Below are 20030 nucleotides of genomic sequence, written 5' to 3' on the forward strand. Positions count from 1 at the left end.
AATGAATTCAGTCAGCTTCCCTTTCTTTCCTTGAGGTATAAAATATTGGTTGTCATTTCTTTAGAACAATTTGAAAAAACCCCACTAGATTTGATACTGGAAAAACTATTTCTATCTTGAACATTTTTTCTCAGACCTTAAATATAAAAGTCAGAAAGAAATGAGTAAAAGATAACTGGTTGGTTCAGTCACCAAAATACAGGATTAGAAACCAACTTTGAGAACAAAGACTATGAAGAGAGACAGTGTCAGAGGGTGTTAAAATTAGAAGGGTTATTAGAGATCTTTTAATCTGGCATCTTCCTTGTATAAAGGGCCTTTCTGAAGGTCTAGATCACAAGTCCATATTGAGTCTTGGAATCTCTCATTTGATGAAAAATACTAAGAAGAAAATGAAGACCTAAGCTGTCTACATTTATCACACCATTAGGACAAGTCCTTTAGGGAGGATGGTTTCCATTGATATATGGTATATATGTAAAAGCACAATAGGCATAAGAGCAGAGATGGAGACTCAAACTGATTAGTATACTTCTCTGAAAAATATATGACCTCATAGAAAATTATATGCTCATGCTCATAGATCCTTAATTTTATTTTGAAAGCAGAGGATAAATCATTTGGTTTTAAGAATTACAGAATCAACACAGCAAGAAATAGTAGAAGATAGAATTCTGGATTTAGACTCTGAAGATATGAGTTCAAACCCTTCTCTACTAAATAAGATGACCATAAGCAAGTTGCTTAAATTTGACTTTTTGTAAGGTAGAAATAGACAGTCTCTCAAGCTCTTTTAAAATTTGAATCCATGATCCTATGATCCAGTGGTGGACCCTTTGACTAGACCATTTCATCATGACTGAAGTCTGATAGCAAGAGAAAAAGACTGAAGGATTTGGAATCAAAGGTCCTGGGTACAAATCCAGATTTTAACACTTACATGAAAGACTGGACAAATTAGCTCTCTGGCTCTGCTTTAGTTTTTTTATCTGTACAATAAAGCCGTTGGAATAGATAACTGATAAATTATCTCTCAGCTCTAAATCTAAATCTAAATCTTCCAGCTCTGTGATATAGTAGAATGAACACTGGATAGAATATTACAAGATATAGGTTGTCATCCCAACTCAACAATAGAGTATACTTGGATGATCTGGGGCAAGTTCGGAATCATAGAGCTGATGTTTTGATGGCTATGAGAAAGATGTTTTGTAAATTGTAACTATAAATGTGAGAAGAGCATTTTTATGCTCTTATTAATATGAGCCTTCCCTCCAGTGGAATATAGTAAAAGGAAACCATTCTTACCTGATTGGATTCTTGTTCAATTTCTTCCAGTAATCTGTCATAGACTCAATCAAGCAATAATTTAATTTTTAATATACATTTTATTGATATATGATTTTTTATATCATGAGAATTTCTCAGTGTGTTTCCCCTTTTTACTCTCAGAGAACCTTTCAATATAAAAATAACATTTTAAAAGAAATTTTAAAAACTAGAGAGAAGAGAAAAAAATTAGCAAAACAAATCTATACATAAAAAAAATCTGAAGCTACATGCAATGTAGCAGTGCTGTGTTCCTTTTATCTCTGGAAAAGGGTTGAGTTGGGGTGTCCTCTCATATTGTTTCTTTGGCCCAATCACAACATTCATTTCTGACTTATTTATGGCTATTTTCTCCATTTACATTGTTATTGTGTGTGTGTGTGTGTGTGTGTGTGTATAATCTTGGTTCTTGGTTCTGCTTACTTCACTCTATTTTACTATGATACTTTCCATGCTTCTCTTTATTCATAATATTTATAGCACAGTAATATTCCCATTCATATAACACATTTTGTTTTGCCAGCCCTAATCAATGGACATCTTTTGTCATCTTTGCTTATTTATCAAGTGTGTGACACCTCACACTTGTGTGAGGTGTGTGTGTGTGAGGTGAAACCTCAGAATTCTTCTGATTATTATTAGTGATTTAAAGTGATTCTTTTACATGGTTATTTGTTAATAGTTTACATATATTATTTTGAGAGTTGTTCCTTCATATCCTTTGACCACATTATATTCTTTTAAAATTAGTTACTTTATTTTTAATATGCATTTCTTTATGAATCACATTGGGTGAGAAAAATCCTAAAAAAGGGAAAAACCACAGGAGAGAAAAAAAACACACAAAAAAGAAACAAACTTAGCATATGTTGATTTATATCCCATCTTCATAATTCCTTTTTTTTTGATGCAGTATGCATTTTCTATGAAAAGTTTATTAGGATTGCATTGGATCACTGAACCAAGTGAGAATCAGGTCTTTCATAGTTAATCATTGCATATTCTTACTGTTACTGTATACAATGTATTTCTGATTCTGCTTGTTTCACTCAGCATCAGTTCATGTAAATCTTTCCAGACCTTTCCAAAATCAGTTTGCTCATAATTTTTTATAGAACAATAATATTCCATTACCTTCTTATACTACAACTTATTCAGTCATTCCCCAATTGATGGGCATCTACTCATTTCTCAATTCTTTGCTAACACAAAAAGAGCAGCTACAAATGTTTTTGCACATGAGGGTCCTTTTCCCTCCTTTAAGATTTCCTTGGAATACAGACCCAGTAATGGCACTTCTGGGTCAAAAGGTATGCACAGTTTGATAGCCCCTTGGGCATGGTTCCAGATTGCTTTCCAGAAGGGTTGGATCATTTCACAACTCCACCAACAATGTATTAGTGTCCCAGTTTTCCTACATCCCCTCCAATATTTATCATTATCTTTTCCTGTCATCTTAGCCAATCTGACAGGTGCAGAACACAGCATTTTCTAAGTGCTCATTTTGTTCCAGGCCCTTTATTAGGCACTAGAAATTTAAAGATAGTATAAAACTATCTACCTTCCAGAAACTTACATTTTTCTTGGGAGTAAATATGTCCATATATAAAGATACCCCAAATAAACAAAAGATTGCTTTGGGAAGGAGATACAAAACTACAGACATTTCTTTTAGTCTTTTATGTTTCACAGATTGCAGGAAAAACATAGCCTGTCCATCTACTGCCCCTTACTCTTGATTACCAAACCATCTATTTCTTCAGTCACATACCACATGTGCCTGGATGGTATCTTATATGTAACTTTTCACATATTTCATACTAGTCATTTATTGCACTAACCTCACATCAACCATTAATCCTTCACTTAATCTTTCTGTGATTGAGAGCTTTGATTTTTTGGAGACTGACATCTTCTTTAAGACTCACCTTAAATATTATCTCCTTCTGATTTTTCCCAGTTTCCCAGTCTCTGTCTAGTAGAGTCATCCACTCTAAAGTTATCTTCTTTCTCCACTATATGATTACCTGCTGTGTGTGTGTGTGTATCATAGGTTCTGATTTTTATGAGGCATCCCAGAAGTTTTAGTGTGGTTTTAACATTTAATAGTTTATATAAAAAGTTTTAATAGCTCTCCCAGCACTTTTCAATGTGCTAGGCACATAGTTATAAAAATGTTTGTTGGTTGATTGCAGCCATATATTCAAGGGGAAGATACTGGTATTTAAATAACTTAGTATTGCTACTGCTATTATTAATTATCATCAACATTAACTGAGGTAAGCATGACATCTTTAGAATTATAGTTGTTTAGTCATTTTTCCATTGTGTTTGGTTCTTTATAACCCTAATTTGGGTTTTCTTGACAAAGATAGTGGACTGGATTGGAATGGTTGCTATTTCTATATCCAGTTCATTTTGCAGATGAAGAAACTGAGGCAAACAAGGTTGAATGATTGGTCCAATGGCAGTTTTGAACTGAGAAAGATGAATCTTCCTGACTTTAGATGTAGCACTCTATCTACTGCACCATGTAGCTGCCCTGTTCAGAAGAGAGCTCCCCTATCTAATACTGATACACTAATTAGTGGCCTGTGTGTGTGTGTGTGTGTGTGTGTGTGTGTGTGTGTGTGTATATCTTCATTTATATCAATCTATCTATATTTTACCTATGTAAATTTCCAGACCAGTTTCTTTTGAGTTACTATGTATTTCACGGAGGAACTCCTGTAACACTGCAGCACTTAGTTCAGTTAACATTTACAAAGAGAAGCATCTATAATTAATATTTCTTCTATTCTGAATTTACAAAGGATATACTCTATGATCATAGTATCAAGCTGAAAAAGAAATAGGCCCATTAGGTTGTGCATATACATATTGACTTAAGAAGCCACTTATCTATATTTTATAGTATTTTTATTTATTTTTAAAATAATTTCCAAATTACTTTTAATTCTGTTTTTAGCCAGGGGTGTTAGGGAGACCAGCAGGTTCTATGTTTGAAATATCTGTTCCATGACATTGGCAAATACCGTCGAAAAGTACATTTTCTCATTATATACCTCCATCTGATTAAAAAAAAAAAAAAAAGGAAGTTCTTATATCCAACTCTCTAAGTGCTCAGAGGGTGAATGTGAATGTTTTAACTATTTCTAAACCAAATATTTTTTTGATGAACTCCAGATATGCTTTATAAAATCACAGAAGGGGATTTCTAAAGTAATTTCCAACTTCCTGTGAAAACTACTTTCTAGCTGGCAAGAGTCCACACAGATAGTAATAGAGCTCATTGAAACTCTTGTCTCAGCCTCAGCCTTTGTTACCTGGCTCACAAATAATACATTTGGCTTTCTAGACACCCCAATATCTAAAACTAGGAGGATTTATGCTCACTCCTAGAATGGCTTTTTCTAGCCAACAAACAAAAGTTTACAACAAAAACCTTTGCTCTGAAATGAAATCTGGTCTCTTTGGCTCGGCTTTATTAGCCCATTATTGTAGAGAGAGAAAAGACATAAGTATCCAAAATCTCCTGTCACTGAAACAGAACTGGGTTGGCAAGAGCTTCCTTCCTTAGCACTTGATACTGTCCCTATAATAGGACTGGAATTCAGTGTAATTTGCTGTTAGCTCTTAGAAATTAAACTGAATCTAGTTCTTTCTCTATCTCTGTATCTACACAGTCCAATTTGGAAAAGAGATTTGGTTATCACTGAGTTCATTAGATCCTTTTTAAAATCTTTCTGATCTTGTCATTCTCTTCCTTAGAATCTCTGAGACTCTCATTCCCAATAGAATAAAGCCCTATCTTTTCAACTTGGCATTCCAAGCATTAAGCTCTGCTTTTAATCTCTCTTTTTCATTTTTATCTCCTATTCCTTCCCTTCAGTCACTCAATAATTCAACCAACCAGAACTAGTCATTGTCCTCAAAATGAGGTTGGAGGATTTTTGCCTCCTTGCCTCTATTTCACCATTTCTTTCATTCTGGAATTTGTTTCCCCACTCATCTGTCAAAATTCTATCCAGCTTTCAAGAGCCATATCAAAGACAACCTTCTTCATGAAGTCCATGTTCTTTCAAACTACAATTATTTCTCCTTTCTTTATTATCTCAAAGCATATAGCTTTTATTACTTCCAACCTAATATTTCAATTTGTGTTTTCCCTGTCTTATCTCCTTTACTAGAGTTTGAACTCTTTCAGGGTAGGAACTATGTCATATATCTCCCTCATGACACCTTTAGCACCTAAACTTGGTTTATAACAGGTGCTCAATAATGTTGAAAGTGAATCAAACCACTACTAGGCCTGAATCTTAAATATATCAAAGAAAAAGGAAAAAGACCTATATGTACAAATATATTTATAACAGCTCTTTTTGTGGTGAAAAGAATTGGATTTTGAAAAGATGCCCATAAATTGAGGAATAGTTGAACAAGTTATGGTAAATGATTATGATGAAACATAACTGTGCTTTAATAAATGATGATGGGGTTAGTTTCCGAAAAAAAAATCTAAAAAGACATATATGAATTGATGCAAAGGAAATAAGCAGAATATTATATATAGTAACAACAATATTGTAACAATGATCAACTGTGAAAGACTTAGCTACTCGGATCAGTATAATTAAGACAATTTCAAAGGAATCATGATGAAAAAATCACAGAGAAAATCATGATACATTCTGAGTACAAATGGAAGCAAATTTTTTCACTTTTTCTTGTCTTTTTTTAAAAAACAGAACTAATATGGAAATATGTTTTACAGGATTTTATATATATATATATATATATATATATATATATATATATATATATATATATATATATATATATATATATAACTAATAACACATTGCTTGCCTTCTCAATGGGTAAGAAAGGAACTGGAGGGGAAGAGAAAATTTGGAACTGAAAAAGATTTTAATGAATGTTAAAAACAAATAAGGGCAGCTAGGTGGCAAGTGGATAGAGCACCAGCTCTGAAGCCAGGAGGAAAATCTGTTCTCAGACACCTAATACTTCCTAGCTTTGTGACCCTGGGCAAGTCACTTAACCCCAATTATCTCAAAACAAAACAAATTTAAAAAAATAATAAAGTAAATCAAGATTGATTTTTAAAATTTTCTTAATTTAGGACTCTCTTAAATTGACTTCATCTAAATCATATATTAAATTTTTCTTTGTTTTTTAAATCATATTTTGATCAAAATATGATTTTCAAATATATTCTTTCTATTTCTAGCAATTCCTTATAATAAACCATAATAATAAGTTAACTTTGCATAGATCTTTATAGTTTGCAAAGCACTCTATCTATCTATCCATCTATATTTATCTATCAATCTATTTATTTAATTTTATTAGTTTCTCTTCAAGAATTTTATAAGATAGATGCTATTACTGTCATTTTATGAATGAGAGATGAAGCTGATGGATGTTGTTAACTTCTTAAGATGATATAGCTAACAAACATCTACCAGAGAAATTTGAATTCTGGTCTTCTTGACTCCAAGTTCAGTATTTTTTCACTATAATAGCCAGTTGTTTCATAAGAAAAGAATGAGAGAAAAAAAACAGGTCAGCAAAATTAATCAAAATATCAACTGAGTCAAAGAAGGGAAAAAGGTATATTTTCTTTTCCTTTTTGAGATCAGTTTAGATATTATAATCTTATAGGATACAGTTTTTCATTTATTGGTGTTGCTGTTGTCTGTTGACATTGTTGTAGTCTTTATGATATTTTTCTGATCCTGCTTACTTCATTTCTATCAGTTCATAGAAATCTTCCCCTATTTCTCTGTATTCTCCATATTCATTGTAATTTATGGTTTAATTCTGTTTCATCATATTATCATAGACTTTTTTCTGCCCAAATATTCAGACATCAGTTTTATTATTCTTGGTCATATATTGATCTTGGAATGAGATAAAAAGAGATCTCACATTTTCTTTCTGAAGTCTGTCCCAATAGTTAGCAATTTTTCACTGGAAAAATTCTTTTTATATCTACCCCTTAATTATTCTTGCTGCATAAGATTCTAAATCATGAATTTAGACCCCAAAGTTCATTTTAGAGACCATCTAGTCCAACTGCCTCATTTTGAGGATGAAGAAATTGAGCACCAGAGAGATTAATTGACTTGGCCTATATCACAGAAGTAAAGTTCATGGCAGACCTGGGACTTGAACTCAAGTTCTCAGCTTACAAATCCAATATTATTTTTCAATACATCCCAGCATAGTTTTATTTGATCTTTTTTGCTTCTAAGTGTATGGATGAGCATGAGAGGTCACCTCCTTTTATGAAATAGTCATATTAGACTGAAAAGTCATTATTAAATCATTCCTTACCCTTCATTTTTTTCTGGCATCTCTTTGCAATAAATTACCACACAGTGAAGTTTAAACAATAGCTGGAACTCTGGGACTTCTAAAAAAGCTAACTTTAGGTCAATCACAATAAGCTATTCTCATAAATGTACCTAGCCCTTGAGAATTTTGCCTCTGAGGGGAATTGACAGTTGCTTGCTGAACTGTCTCTCTCCTCCTGTCAAAAGAGAAAAGAAAATCAAACTGCTTTTGGCTATCATCTTAAAATTCAGGAGTAGTGGAAGAGCCAAGGGTCATCTAATATCTGCCAATTTCCTTTTGAATCAATATTCCCCTTCACCTGAGATTCCAAGTAAAGATAAGATGAATGGCATTGTCACCTACTAAGTCCTTAAAGCAAAACAGAGGAGAGTAGTTATGGGATGGAAGAAAAATATATGAGTCTTCTTTAAATGAGACATGGAAGACTTGAAGCTTCAACTAAAAAGTTGGAGTTCTGCTTCTTTGGGGTATATTGTTTCAAATCCTATACCTTTTATTTAATATTGTTTAGATTAAAAACTTACATTGCTAAACAGGTGAAAATTCTCCTTGCAAGTATCAGTCACTTTGGGGAGAAATTCTTATCCTGAATGTGAAAATGACTTTAATATATATGTATATATGTATGTATGCATGCATACATGCATATATATATGCATATATATATATACTTTCTTAATTAAAAAGAAGAAACACAGTTTTTTTTTCCTTGATAAAGAAAGAAAAAGGTTAGAATTTCTCAAAGTCAAAAACTCAAACTTAGTCATGGAATTCCATTTTATGGCATTAAGACAAAAGTGGAATTGATCCTAAATGATCAAAGATTTTAACTGAGTTGCTCAAGAAAATATTCTTTCTATGCAAACTTTGAGCCAACTAGCTGGTTCAGTGGATAAAGTGCTGGGCCTAGAGTCAGGAAAATACCTCTTCATAATTTCAAATCTGACCTCAGACACTTACTAGCTGTCTGATCCTGGGAAAGTCACTTAATCTCGTTTGCCTCAGTTTCCTCATCTGTCAAATAAGCTGGAAAAGGAAATGATAAACCATCCTAGTATCTTCCCCCCCAAAAAAAAAACGGGGTCACAAAGAGTCAGACATGACTGAAAAATGACTGAATAATAATAATGCAAACTGTACTTGGGCTTTCCAAGTGAGGAATAAGAGAGAGCAAGAGAGATGTATGTCATCTGTGCTTCTGTCTCTTTCCCGTCATGAGTTGGAGCCAAAACTCTTTCTTTTATTTTCATAAGTGAATTGCTGCCAAACTCTTTAACATCTCCCATCCAGATGGCCCCACACAATCTAGGTGTCCTCCCAGTTGAGTCCTTGTTGAGATTTTTGTTTGTTTGTTGGAAACCATTAACTGTGTTTCTATAGAAGCAAGTATGGCCTTTTTAAGGAAGTATTTTAGCTTACACTAGACCCTTCTTCAAACCAAATAAATAAAATACCCTGATGCTTCTTAAGTGAGTGGGATTTCCAGATTAGACAGAAAATAGAAGAGGGTTTTATAGACTTTGTCTTTTGAAAAATGAAATGATATTTTTCCACCTAGGGTAATTCTATTAAAGAAAACCATTCCTATGATATATGTCTGTGTGTATATATATATATATATATATATATATATATATATATATTATATATATATATATACACACATACATGTATATATACATATATATGTATATGTATGTATATATCTGATAGAGAAAGGGATGGATGGATAGATAGATAAATTATAGAACAAATACTTATTATGTACTAATTATGGCTTGGAGAATTCTGCTAAGTGTAATTGTTGACTCATTTTTCAGTTGTGTCTGACTTTTTGTGACTTCATTTGGGGTTTCTTGACAAAGATACTGGAGGGATTTGACATTTCCTTCTCCAGCTAATTTACTGATGAGAGAACTGAAATAAACAGAGTTTATTTCAGACTTGCCAAGGATCACACAATAAGTATCTGAAGCCAAATTTGAACTCAGGAAGGTGAGTCTTTTTGACTCCATGGCCAGCACTCTGTCTACTGTGTCACCTAGCTTGCAAACTTTGGGGGACTTGCAAAATTTAGACAAGATATAGTACCAGCCAAAGAGAGACTCTGTTTACTAGGGAGACAAAACACTAGTAGAGATAACTGTAGTACATATACAATATTATATGATCATTGAACTACAAAACAGAATGCTATCAACTTGAAATCATAGAAAGTTCAATTGCCACCTCAGATAATTACTAGCTGTATGATCCCAGAGAAGTCATTCATCCTTTCTTTTCTTAGTTTCTTCATCTGTTACCATAACTTTCCTCAATCATTTCTTAATAACTTTCCCCTAATAGGTGTTCACATTAGTTACCATTGCCTTCTTCATCTTTTGAGAAGCAATAGGGTTGGGGAAAATCCATATTCATGGTAGAGAATTGCCTGGAGTCTAACCCCTCAATGTGTGGTAAGGTCTGAAACACACTGTTAATTCTCCTCTGAATACCTCATCTTTTAACTATGGTGATTTTTTTTTTTTCTTTTAGGGCTTAATGGAAGAAATCTCACTTGATAGTCTGCAGCCCACTTGTCTGGGAATAACATATTTGGCCCAAATCCACAACTGAAATTAATCTTTGAAATTGTTTATTTACTCATTCAGTGTTAAAGCAACCAGTTATCTGGCATTCCATCAATCCGCACTCCCTCTCTCACCCCCAAAATATTCTGTTTTAATTGACATTGTGTTGAAGTATTTGGAAAATCTGTGATCCTGAGACCCCATTAGAACTTTCTGGAAAATGCAATCTCAAAGAGCCTCTGATTATGGAATGCCATATTGTTATGAAGCCTCAGAAAGCAAATGCTCTCCATAGGAAAATCTAGACTAACAATGGATTGTAATCTAAGAAATAAAGATTTAGTAGATGCTTTAGGAAGCAGTAGTATTTTCTGAAAAGGTGTAAAGAAAATTCTTACTCTCAAATCAAATGGCTAGTTTTAGAAATCATCTTATCAGCAAAGAATTGTTACCTACTGGTTGTTAGGGAGGTGCTATCTTTACTAAAAGCATCGACTTTATCATAGAATTTCAGAGTTTGGGACCAGTCATGATTCATAAGCAAGAAATTTTTAATATGATATCCTTAACAAATAGGCGTCTAAATTACTGGTGAATATTTCTATTTTTGGAGGACATATATGTATACATGTATGTATATGTCTATATATTATATATCTATGTGTATATATATACATATAGAGAGAGACATATAACGGTGTATGTATGTGTGTGTATGTATATGACCCTTAGTAAGTAATTTAATTTCACAATGTTCTAAGCAATTCTTCAAGATTATGTAAGCTGCAAAAGTGTTTTGTTTTTTGTTTTTGTTGTTTTTGCATTGATAAAAAGAGACCTTTATCATGCGTTCTCTATACCAATAAAATCCCAGATTTAAAAAAAAAATTAAGTACAATTCAATAAAATGCCCTTGATCATTATTCATAGCATTTCCCACATAGGTCTTTGTAGGACGTGTGTTGAACTGTCATCTCCATATCTCTCATCCAGTTAACAATCTTCCCTTAGTACCTCAACCTCATGCGTCATGTTCTTTCCCTGCGATGGCCCCTAATAGATGGATCTTGCTCTTCTTCAGTCTCTCCTTGTTCATCCTCTCCTTTCCTCTGTGTTTCTCAACAAGACACAGATCACCAGGGGAATTCCTGTCATGGTAAAGCTAAGTACTTCTTGAAGCAGTGTTCTTTTCCTAATGTCTGTCCCTGCCCCCTTGCCTATTTTCCATTCTATCCTCAAAATTTGAAAGGAAGGATGAAAGGGGGCTTGGGTGTGTTTTCAAAAACAATATTAAAGCTACCATACTTGAGTCAGAGGGCTAGATTACAGCCAGCCCTTTGTCCAAAGGTTGTTTTTATTCCTTCTTGCCTCTTATAAGCCATAGTTGTCTGTCCTATAGTCAGTGACAGTAACTTGCAGTGATGTCAAAAAGCTGCCTTGTGGAGCTCCTTCTCCCTGTTCTAATGTAATTGGCCTGTTGTTTCAGCTGTCCTGTTGTCACAGCATATTACTCTTGCCCCCAAGGAGCAGATGTTCTCCCTGTTCATTATAATTACTACTTTTTTTCTGCTCTTGTATGATACAAATACTTTTTGAAAGATGGTGATCCATCTTTTAATAACCCTATTTATTTACCTAATCAGCAATATTTATGTGTAGAATGCCTTTATCTATCAGATCCTCTAAAAACATTTAAGTGAAACATAAATAAAAGGCCCATCTATTATGGAATGTAGAGTGTGGTTTTATAAAACAAAGGCTTATGACAATGAGTTGAAAAGTCTCTGCAGTTATGTACTAGGGCTCAGTACACAGCATGTACATACTTTTGGAAATATATGAGTATGTGTTGACTATTTTATGTTTTCAAAATATTCTATCTTTCCCAGTTCTTTGGCTTTCAACTATGTGACACTTTATCTGTAGAAGTAAATTGTTAGAAATTTGATAAAGAAAAACCAAATGTAGTCATGTTATATCCCAGTCAAAGATAGTTGACACTTTAAAAATATTAATAATAACAATAGTAACAATAATGATAATTTTATAGTTATTATAAGAAGAAATTTTAAATTTTAACATCTTCTCTAGTATTTCATTTTTTTTCCAGTCAGATCTGACTCTTTGTGATCCCATTTAGGGTTTTCTTAGCAAAGATAATGACATAGTTGCCAATTCCTTATCCAGCTCGTTTTACAGATGAGGGAACTGAGGCAAACTGGTATTTCAGTACTTGTTAGTTTTATCTGATTCTTTGTGATCCCAATTAGGTTTTTCTTGGCAAAGATTCTAGAGTAATTTACTAATTCCTTCTCCAGCTCATTTTACAGGTGGGTCAGAATTAAGTGACTTGCCTAATACTATTTGTGGTCAGATTTGAACTAAGGAAAATGGATCTTACTGATTTCAGGCTTGGCACTCTAACCCCTATGCTTCCTAGCTACTTCCAATTTGATAATATAAATAGGGCAAATGCAAGCAAACAGAATTGACATGGAGAATAACTGGCCCATTCCTGAATTCATATTTTTGATGACCTATTCATGTACCTTGATCTTTGCTTTGAGAAATCTGAGGCTTTTTAAAAACCCAACTTGTGTACTTTTTCCCTCAGATTGAGGAAGACACATGGCAGAAATACTACTTGGAAGGAGTCTCCAATGAAATGTATACAGAATATCTTTCTAGTGCCTTCGTGGGTCTGTCCTTCCCTACAGTTTGTGAGTAAGTAGAAGTCATCTGTTTGCTCTTTGGTTCTCAGGGAAATGCGAGATTCATGCTTAGATCAACTCCACAGAGAACAATCAATTACATGGCCAATTGTTATTAAATCCCTTCTGTGTATAGCTCAGCCTTGAGCTACACAACATATGTATAGTTTGATGGGATGGGAAGATGGGGACAGAGGTATAAGAGCCCTAATCCTTATCCATTAGAAGATAATATTCTAGGTGGACAGATGAAAGAACCACACTAAACAATGCTGTATTAAGACTTCAATTGCCAGGATTTTCAATTAGTTAGCCAAAATGGAGGTGATCTTCAGATTGAAAATCAAAACAACTATGATTATAATCTGTGATGGAATGGGGAAATTTAAATTGGGATTTAGAAATTGTGGAAGAGTTCAACATGGGTAGGTAAAAGAGGGAGGAAGTAATGAGGAAATGGATTAGGAAAGGCATACCTGTACTTTATTGTTCCTGTGTTAATATAAGTGACCTGTTTGTGGGGCAAGGATAGGAGACATAGGTAGATAACAGTTCTTTTGAAAGATAGTGGGGTCTTAGTGGACTTCAACCTCAGGATGAGACAGTATATGATATGGCAGCCAAAAAGCTGAAATTCATAGATTAAATGTCCATGACCAGGGCAAGTAATAGTCTTGTTATATACTCTGCTCTGTTTATTTTACATCTGTAAGTCAGTGATAGGAGCAACATCTTTGAAGAAACATTGAACATTCAAAAGAGGGATGCTGGGAAAATCAAGGGCCTTGAGATCATGTCAGATTGAGGATCAGTTAAAAGGAAATATATATTTAAAGATGAAATGACTTAAAAGAAATATGATGTTTCTATTTAGTCCCAAAGATAGTTTAATAATTTTGACTTAGTTCACCAATCCTAGAGTCAGGAAGATCTAAATTAAAATCCAATATCAAACATTTCTGAGCTTCATGACCCTGAGTAAGGGACTTTATTGTTATTTGCTTCAATTTCTTCATCTGTAAAACTGGGAAATAATAGCGACCACTTCCCAAGGTTGTTGTGAGGATAAAATAAGTTAATAATTATAAAGTATTTAGCACAATACCTAGCACATTAAATGTAGCTATTATTAGCTATTATTATCGATTACCTCCCGAAGACAGATTTAGAAAAAAATAAAGGGGTTGGAATCTGTAAGAGACAAATTCTGACTTGATAGAAGGGGCAAAAAAAATTTCCTAGCAAGTAAAACTATTCAAAAGTAGATTGAGCTGCCTTATTGTGGACTCTTTAGACAAAGTTTAGGTGATCATTTGTCATATATATTTTAAAAAAGCTTCTTGGTCACATGTGGGATAGACTGAAGTTTGGAAAAGGAGTGATTCAAGGGAGAAAAGATAAATGAATTCTGTTCATTATACATTGAGTTTGTGATGGATATGTGTGTGTATATATATATATATATATATATATATATATATATACTCAGATATGTTAAATAAACAGTTCTTGATAAGGGAGAAAAATAAAGGCTGAATATATAGATATGGGAATCATCTGCATGAAGAGGATTATTAGATCTATGATAGTTGATAAGATAAGTAAAAGAGAGAACTTAGGCAGAGCCTTGGACTACTCCCAAAGTAGGGGAATGATGACCCAGGCAAGAAGACTGGGAAAGAGTAGACAAATGGGAAGAGAACTAAGAGAAAGCAATGTCATAAAAATCCAAAGAAGAATCAGGAGGAAAGTCTGATCCATACCATCTCTGCTGGGATCAAAGAAAAATGAGAACTGGGAAAAGACTTTTGGATTTGTTCATTCAAAGCTTATATAAATTTGGAAATAAAAGTTTTAGTTGAGTGATGAAGTTAAAAGCTTTTTAAAAGTCATTTGTCAAAGAGAAGAAAATATATGTGGCACCGTGGCTTGAGAGAATAAAATTTATTTGTTTACTTTCAGTATAGAGGAGATCTGAGTTTGTTGGTAGGCATTAATGAAGGATATAGACTTTAAGCAGACATTGAAGATTGAGGAGGGAGAAGAGATGGGTTCAGTGGTATGAATATAATGTTTGACCTTGCCTACGACCAAACCTATCTCTTTAGCAGAGTCTAAAAGAAGAAAGAATTATGTCAATGGGTTTTAATTTATAGAGGAAGGGATAAAAGGGAGTTCCTTGCTTATTTCTTCTTTTCTCTCAGTAAAGTTGAGATAAGATCCTATATGGAGAAATGTTGTCTTGAGGTGCGAAGAAAACATCTGGAATGGCTTCTATGAAAAGTGCTTGTTACAGAGAATTTAGAAACTCAGCTGAGACAAAAACTGCAAAACAAAACCTAAACTTGGTTCTCATGATCACAGAAAAACAATCCCTTTATTAAATCTTAATTATTTTTCTCATCCGTTTCCTTTGGTAACTATTTTATACTGTCCCTCCTCTCCTCAACCCCTTTGAGGTTGATAAACAACAAAAATATTGTGACTATTATGTAAATCCTATCTTGAGGGAATTCAGCCCATTTGAGGAGAGATATAGTTTAGGATTTTCTACCAACACTTGGTCTTATGACTTTTCATATGTTATATCCCTATATAACACAATAGTATAGTGGTTGGTGCTTAGGGTCCAAGGGAAGATTGGCTTGTAAGCAGAAAACTTCCAAGGAGGAGAAAAAGCTACCCCTATTCCCATCATACCAACCCTAATATTGGAGAGCTTAGCATTGATTCCTTATGGTTTCTGTGAAATCCAAAGCAGTAAAAATTATCCTGATGTGACTGCAAATGTATTCAACTTAGGACTATTATTCGTTTAACACAATGATACAGCTGAGGTAGAAATAATCAATAAAGAAAGGACATTTAATGAGATTTAGGAACATCCCAAAACATTGAAGCTCTCCTCAAGCATTTGATTATCTGGAGGCTTAATTATCTGTGTTTTCTAGTTTAAATTAAAGAAAAGCTATAACTCAAAGTTACCAACAGTTTAATGATAACGCTCTTCAATTCAGGTTAATTAAAGCGCAGCCGTAATTAGAGTGTAGCGTTGTATATCACTGGGCTAGCACATAAGTATTTTCATTACAGTAAGAATTGGCTGTTCAATTTCAAGATGACATAAAGGACACCAAAATATATTTTAAACTGGGGGAAGAAGAAGAAAAACGAATTGGGGAATATGCTGAGTGTAATAAAGTATAGATGAAATATACAGATTCTCAGAGCAGTTTCCATAATTATGTGCTGCACTAAAGCAATATGCAGCCAATAACATCTTAAAGCATTGCGAGTGGCTATAATTTGCTATTCCATTGGGCTGGTGGATTGCCTCCTTTGGATTCACAGCATGTAAAAACTGTGAGTGCTTCCCAAAAGCCTATGATAACCTTGTATTGTAGCTGTTGATGGACATGTTCCAAATATTAGAAGTTCTAGGATAAATGGGAGAGTATCAAGGTGGCTAGAGAAGGAAGAAGAAAAAGTGGGACTGGAGTGAACCCCAGAAAGCCAAATTGACTATAAAGAGACCCCCAGTTCTATCAGAATTGAGAACCACCACAGCTGCTAATTTCTGTGCCGTTCCCTATGTTACCAATAAGCTAGATAGATAACTGGAAGATGCTCTTTTGATCTGCAATCTAGTGACCATTTTAACATTTGTTATTCTGCTTTGTAATCCATTTGTACAAGTGTTTCTTCCTATTCAATACCTCATCATTTCTCAGCTGGACCATTGCAAAAATCTCTAATTTGATCTGATTACCTCAAATCCTTCCTTTTTCTACTGTATCATCTGCAGTCCCCCAGAGTAATTTTCCTGAAGTGCATATCTGCTTATGTGATCCTCATCTCCCACACCCCAACCTGGTTCCACTCAAAAACTAAATTCAATAGTTTGCTGTTGTATCAAAGATACACACATATGCATGTACATACATATTAATATTCATATGTATACATGCATTACACTTATATACACATACATAAGACTGAAAAAGTAGGAACTAACTTGTGAAGAACTTATATGACAGGAGTATATATGTGTGTGTTTATGTGTTATATATATATATACACTCTATTACTTAAAGCTTTTCTCACCTTCTCATCCTCCTTTTTCATATCTTACTCTCTTCCTAGTCTTCTGCAGCCTAGCTGTAGGTTAATTTTATACATTTAGCACTCTATTTCCCACCTCCATGACTTTATATTGGCTATCCCCCATGCTTGGAATTCCGTTCCTCCTTACCTTTGCCTTTTGAAATCCCTAGTTTCTTCAAGACTCAGGTCAAATGCCAACTTCTAATTGAAATTTTTTTTTGATCCTCTTGGTTATTAATTGCCTCTCTTCTGTAATCAGCTTATATAATATATTTGCTTTATATATACATATTGTGTCCACCATTGAGATAGAAGGATTTTAAAGTAATGGACTGTTTTATTTTGCCTTTGTATCTCTAACCCTTAGCACAGTTTTTCATATGTAGTAACAATTTAATAAATACTTATTTTTTGGTTGATTGACTGACTGGTGGAAAAGTAAAAACTAAGAATTTGGTCCCATGATTTCACTTCTTTTTCTACCTTGACACATTACCCTTGGCTGTAGCTCTCCTCTTCACACACAATAGGTCTGTAAAACAGCTAGGATCAAGAGCTACGTATAATGAAATAATATTGGAAGTACTTCAAAATGGTTTTACAGTGTATTAAGTCATATGTATCTGTGTGTATCATAAACAACTCAGTCATTGCCAAGTTTTTTATTGCTCCCCAACTCAATAGAGCCAGGAGATAGGAGGGTAATTCATTCTATATAATCTAATTCAAAAGAAGATAGATAACAAAATAGAATATATTTCTTTAAATATCATTACCTAATTTTCATTTGATTTCTGTTTTGCTTGTTTTCTTTTTATTGCTAGATTAGCTATCTCATGAACTCAACTCAAAAAACAATCATTAAAAACCAGCTACTTGAAAAATATGGTACTAGATGCTGAGTATTCAAAGACAAAAATAAAATAGATCTTGCCCTCAAGGAGTTTATATCTCTACAGGAAGATTAAACATGTATTTATATATTTTGGAGGTTATTACTCAAAATCAATAAATATAAAGTCTATATAAATGAATACAAATCAATTTCAAGGAAGTGAAAGGCAAAGTGCTATAACTAATAGAAATATCAGAAGGATCTAGATTCAAGTTTTGTCTTTAACACAAACGTGACAGTGTAAATGGAAAAGATTACTGAATATCTCAGTTATAGAATAGTTGTTCCCCATTATTAATAGAGGAAATTTCTTCACTAGGAGTTTCCTACTTCAATAAAACCATAGGTGCAGACCTCTCCTAAAAAAATTAAGAGGTAGAGAATTCTCTTAATGAGGGTATATAGACAAGAAAGATCTCAGGTACTCAAGTTGCATTTAGATAGAGGGTAGGAAGTCTTAGTAATGGAATTAGAGAGTAAGGGTGGGAATGTATTCTAGATATGGGGAATCATTGGTGTGAAGACCCAAATGTCATGCTCAAGGAATATCTGGCAGTCCAGTTTTACTGGAATGGAGACTGTGAAGGGGAGTAAAAGTGGTCACATGTATCAAGGTCAAAAAAATAAAGGTCACAAATAAGCCAAAATATTCATAGTAGTCTTTTTATATAGTAACAAATTGTTAGGAAGTGGCAAATTGTCTCATATGGATGTGACAGAATGTTATAGTTCCCTAAAAAATTGAGAAATAGAAAGAATTCAGAAAAACCTGGGATGACTTGAATGACTTGATGCAGAGGAACATAGGTAAAATAAGGTGTGCAGGGGGGATTATGCACAATGCAAGAAAGTAAAGAAAAAGAATATTTGAAGTAACAGTAAGGTCCATGTAATTGAAATGATCTACTTCAATTCAGGAGGTTTAGGAAATTCCTTTCCATTCCATGGGAAAGTGGAAGACCATGAGTATAGAATATTGCCTAGGCAGCCAGATGTATTTGCTGTGATAGCTGAATTGACTTGTGTGTTTCTTTGTTACAAAAGAAGGATTTGAGTTGTGAGCTTAGAGAGAAGAGATGGAAGTGAGTAATGTTGTTTGGGTAGAATCATTGAAATTAGAAATGGGAGAATCACTCCCTCTCTTCCTCAATTTAGTTTAATCAAACACGTATCCATTAAGCACCAACTAAGCTTGAAATGTTCATATTTAAAATATTGCCCAGCAAATAATTTTGTTCAGAGGTAACTAAGAGATGACTTCTCTATTGCCAGCAAAATGGCTGAGTCGATGGCTTTTTAAAAATTGAGCTCTTGTAAGCTACCCCTTTGCAATGTAGCTGTTATTGCTGGAATGGCAAACACCAAGGTCCTTAGAGTAAGTTTCAGCCTGACTGGGAGGAATCAATTAGTTATTCATTGTTCAGTCAAACAACCAAGTATTATTTATGGAGTATTGATCACAGGTATAACTTTGTGCTAGATGCTAATGGGGAGACAAAACAATATATTGCAGGAAGTCATGTTGTAAAATGTTGCTCCACTCAGTACTATTCATAACATCCAATGCAGTATTTCCAAACTCCATCATGGTGTTTTTGACTGATGATTTATAGCATTATTTCTGTGACAGAGTCCTCTGGGATGTTACTGACTCCTTGGAGATAATTCCCAGAATGGAGTAGTCAAAAGAAGGGCAGAATTGGGAGTTAAGGACTCTAAGTTTAATTACTGGCTTAGACAGTCCTTGGCTATGTAACTATGGTCAGTTCTGAGTCTCAGTTTCTTCATATGTAAAGAAACTGTGTACACCATACAGATTTATAAGGCTATTATTTTGCAAGCCTTAAAACCACATAGAAACATTACCTGTTGTTATTATTGTCATCATCATTACCATCTTATCTCATTTATATCATCTTTTTTGATGGTATTAAAATAGAAAACATTTCAAGACAATTCCCTATGCTGCTATAATTCCTTCTCATTTAATGTTCTGCACACTATTGCACAAGTGGCTAAAAAGACCTCTTTTTATAATTG

The 20030-nt window shown here is 33.8% G+C and overlaps 1 protein-coding gene across 14 annotated transcripts in view; it reads left to right on the plus strand.

Annotated features, from left to right (window-relative positions):
- KCNMA1 (potassium calcium-activated channel subfamily M alpha 1) overlaps positions 1 to 20030 on the plus strand; it is an 891121-nt gene that overhangs the window by 690600 nt on the left and 180491 nt on the right. For all 14 annotated transcript variants that reach the window (XM_051982028.1, XM_051982029.1, XM_051982030.1 and 11 more), the window contains exon 15: positions 12895 to 13004. In XM_051982028.1, coding sequence (XP_051837988.1) covers positions 12895 to 13004 — 110 coding nt within the window. The remainder of the gene's footprint in view (positions 1 to 12894; positions 13005 to 20030) is intronic.

The sequence above is a fragment of the Antechinus flavipes genome, chromosome 2 (assembly GCF_016432865.1).
Source record: "Antechinus flavipes isolate AdamAnt ecotype Samford, QLD, Australia chromosome 2, AdamAnt_v2, whole genome shotgun sequence".
Classification (NCBI taxonomy): domain Eukaryota; kingdom Metazoa; phylum Chordata; class Mammalia; order Dasyuromorphia; family Dasyuridae; genus Antechinus; species Antechinus flavipes.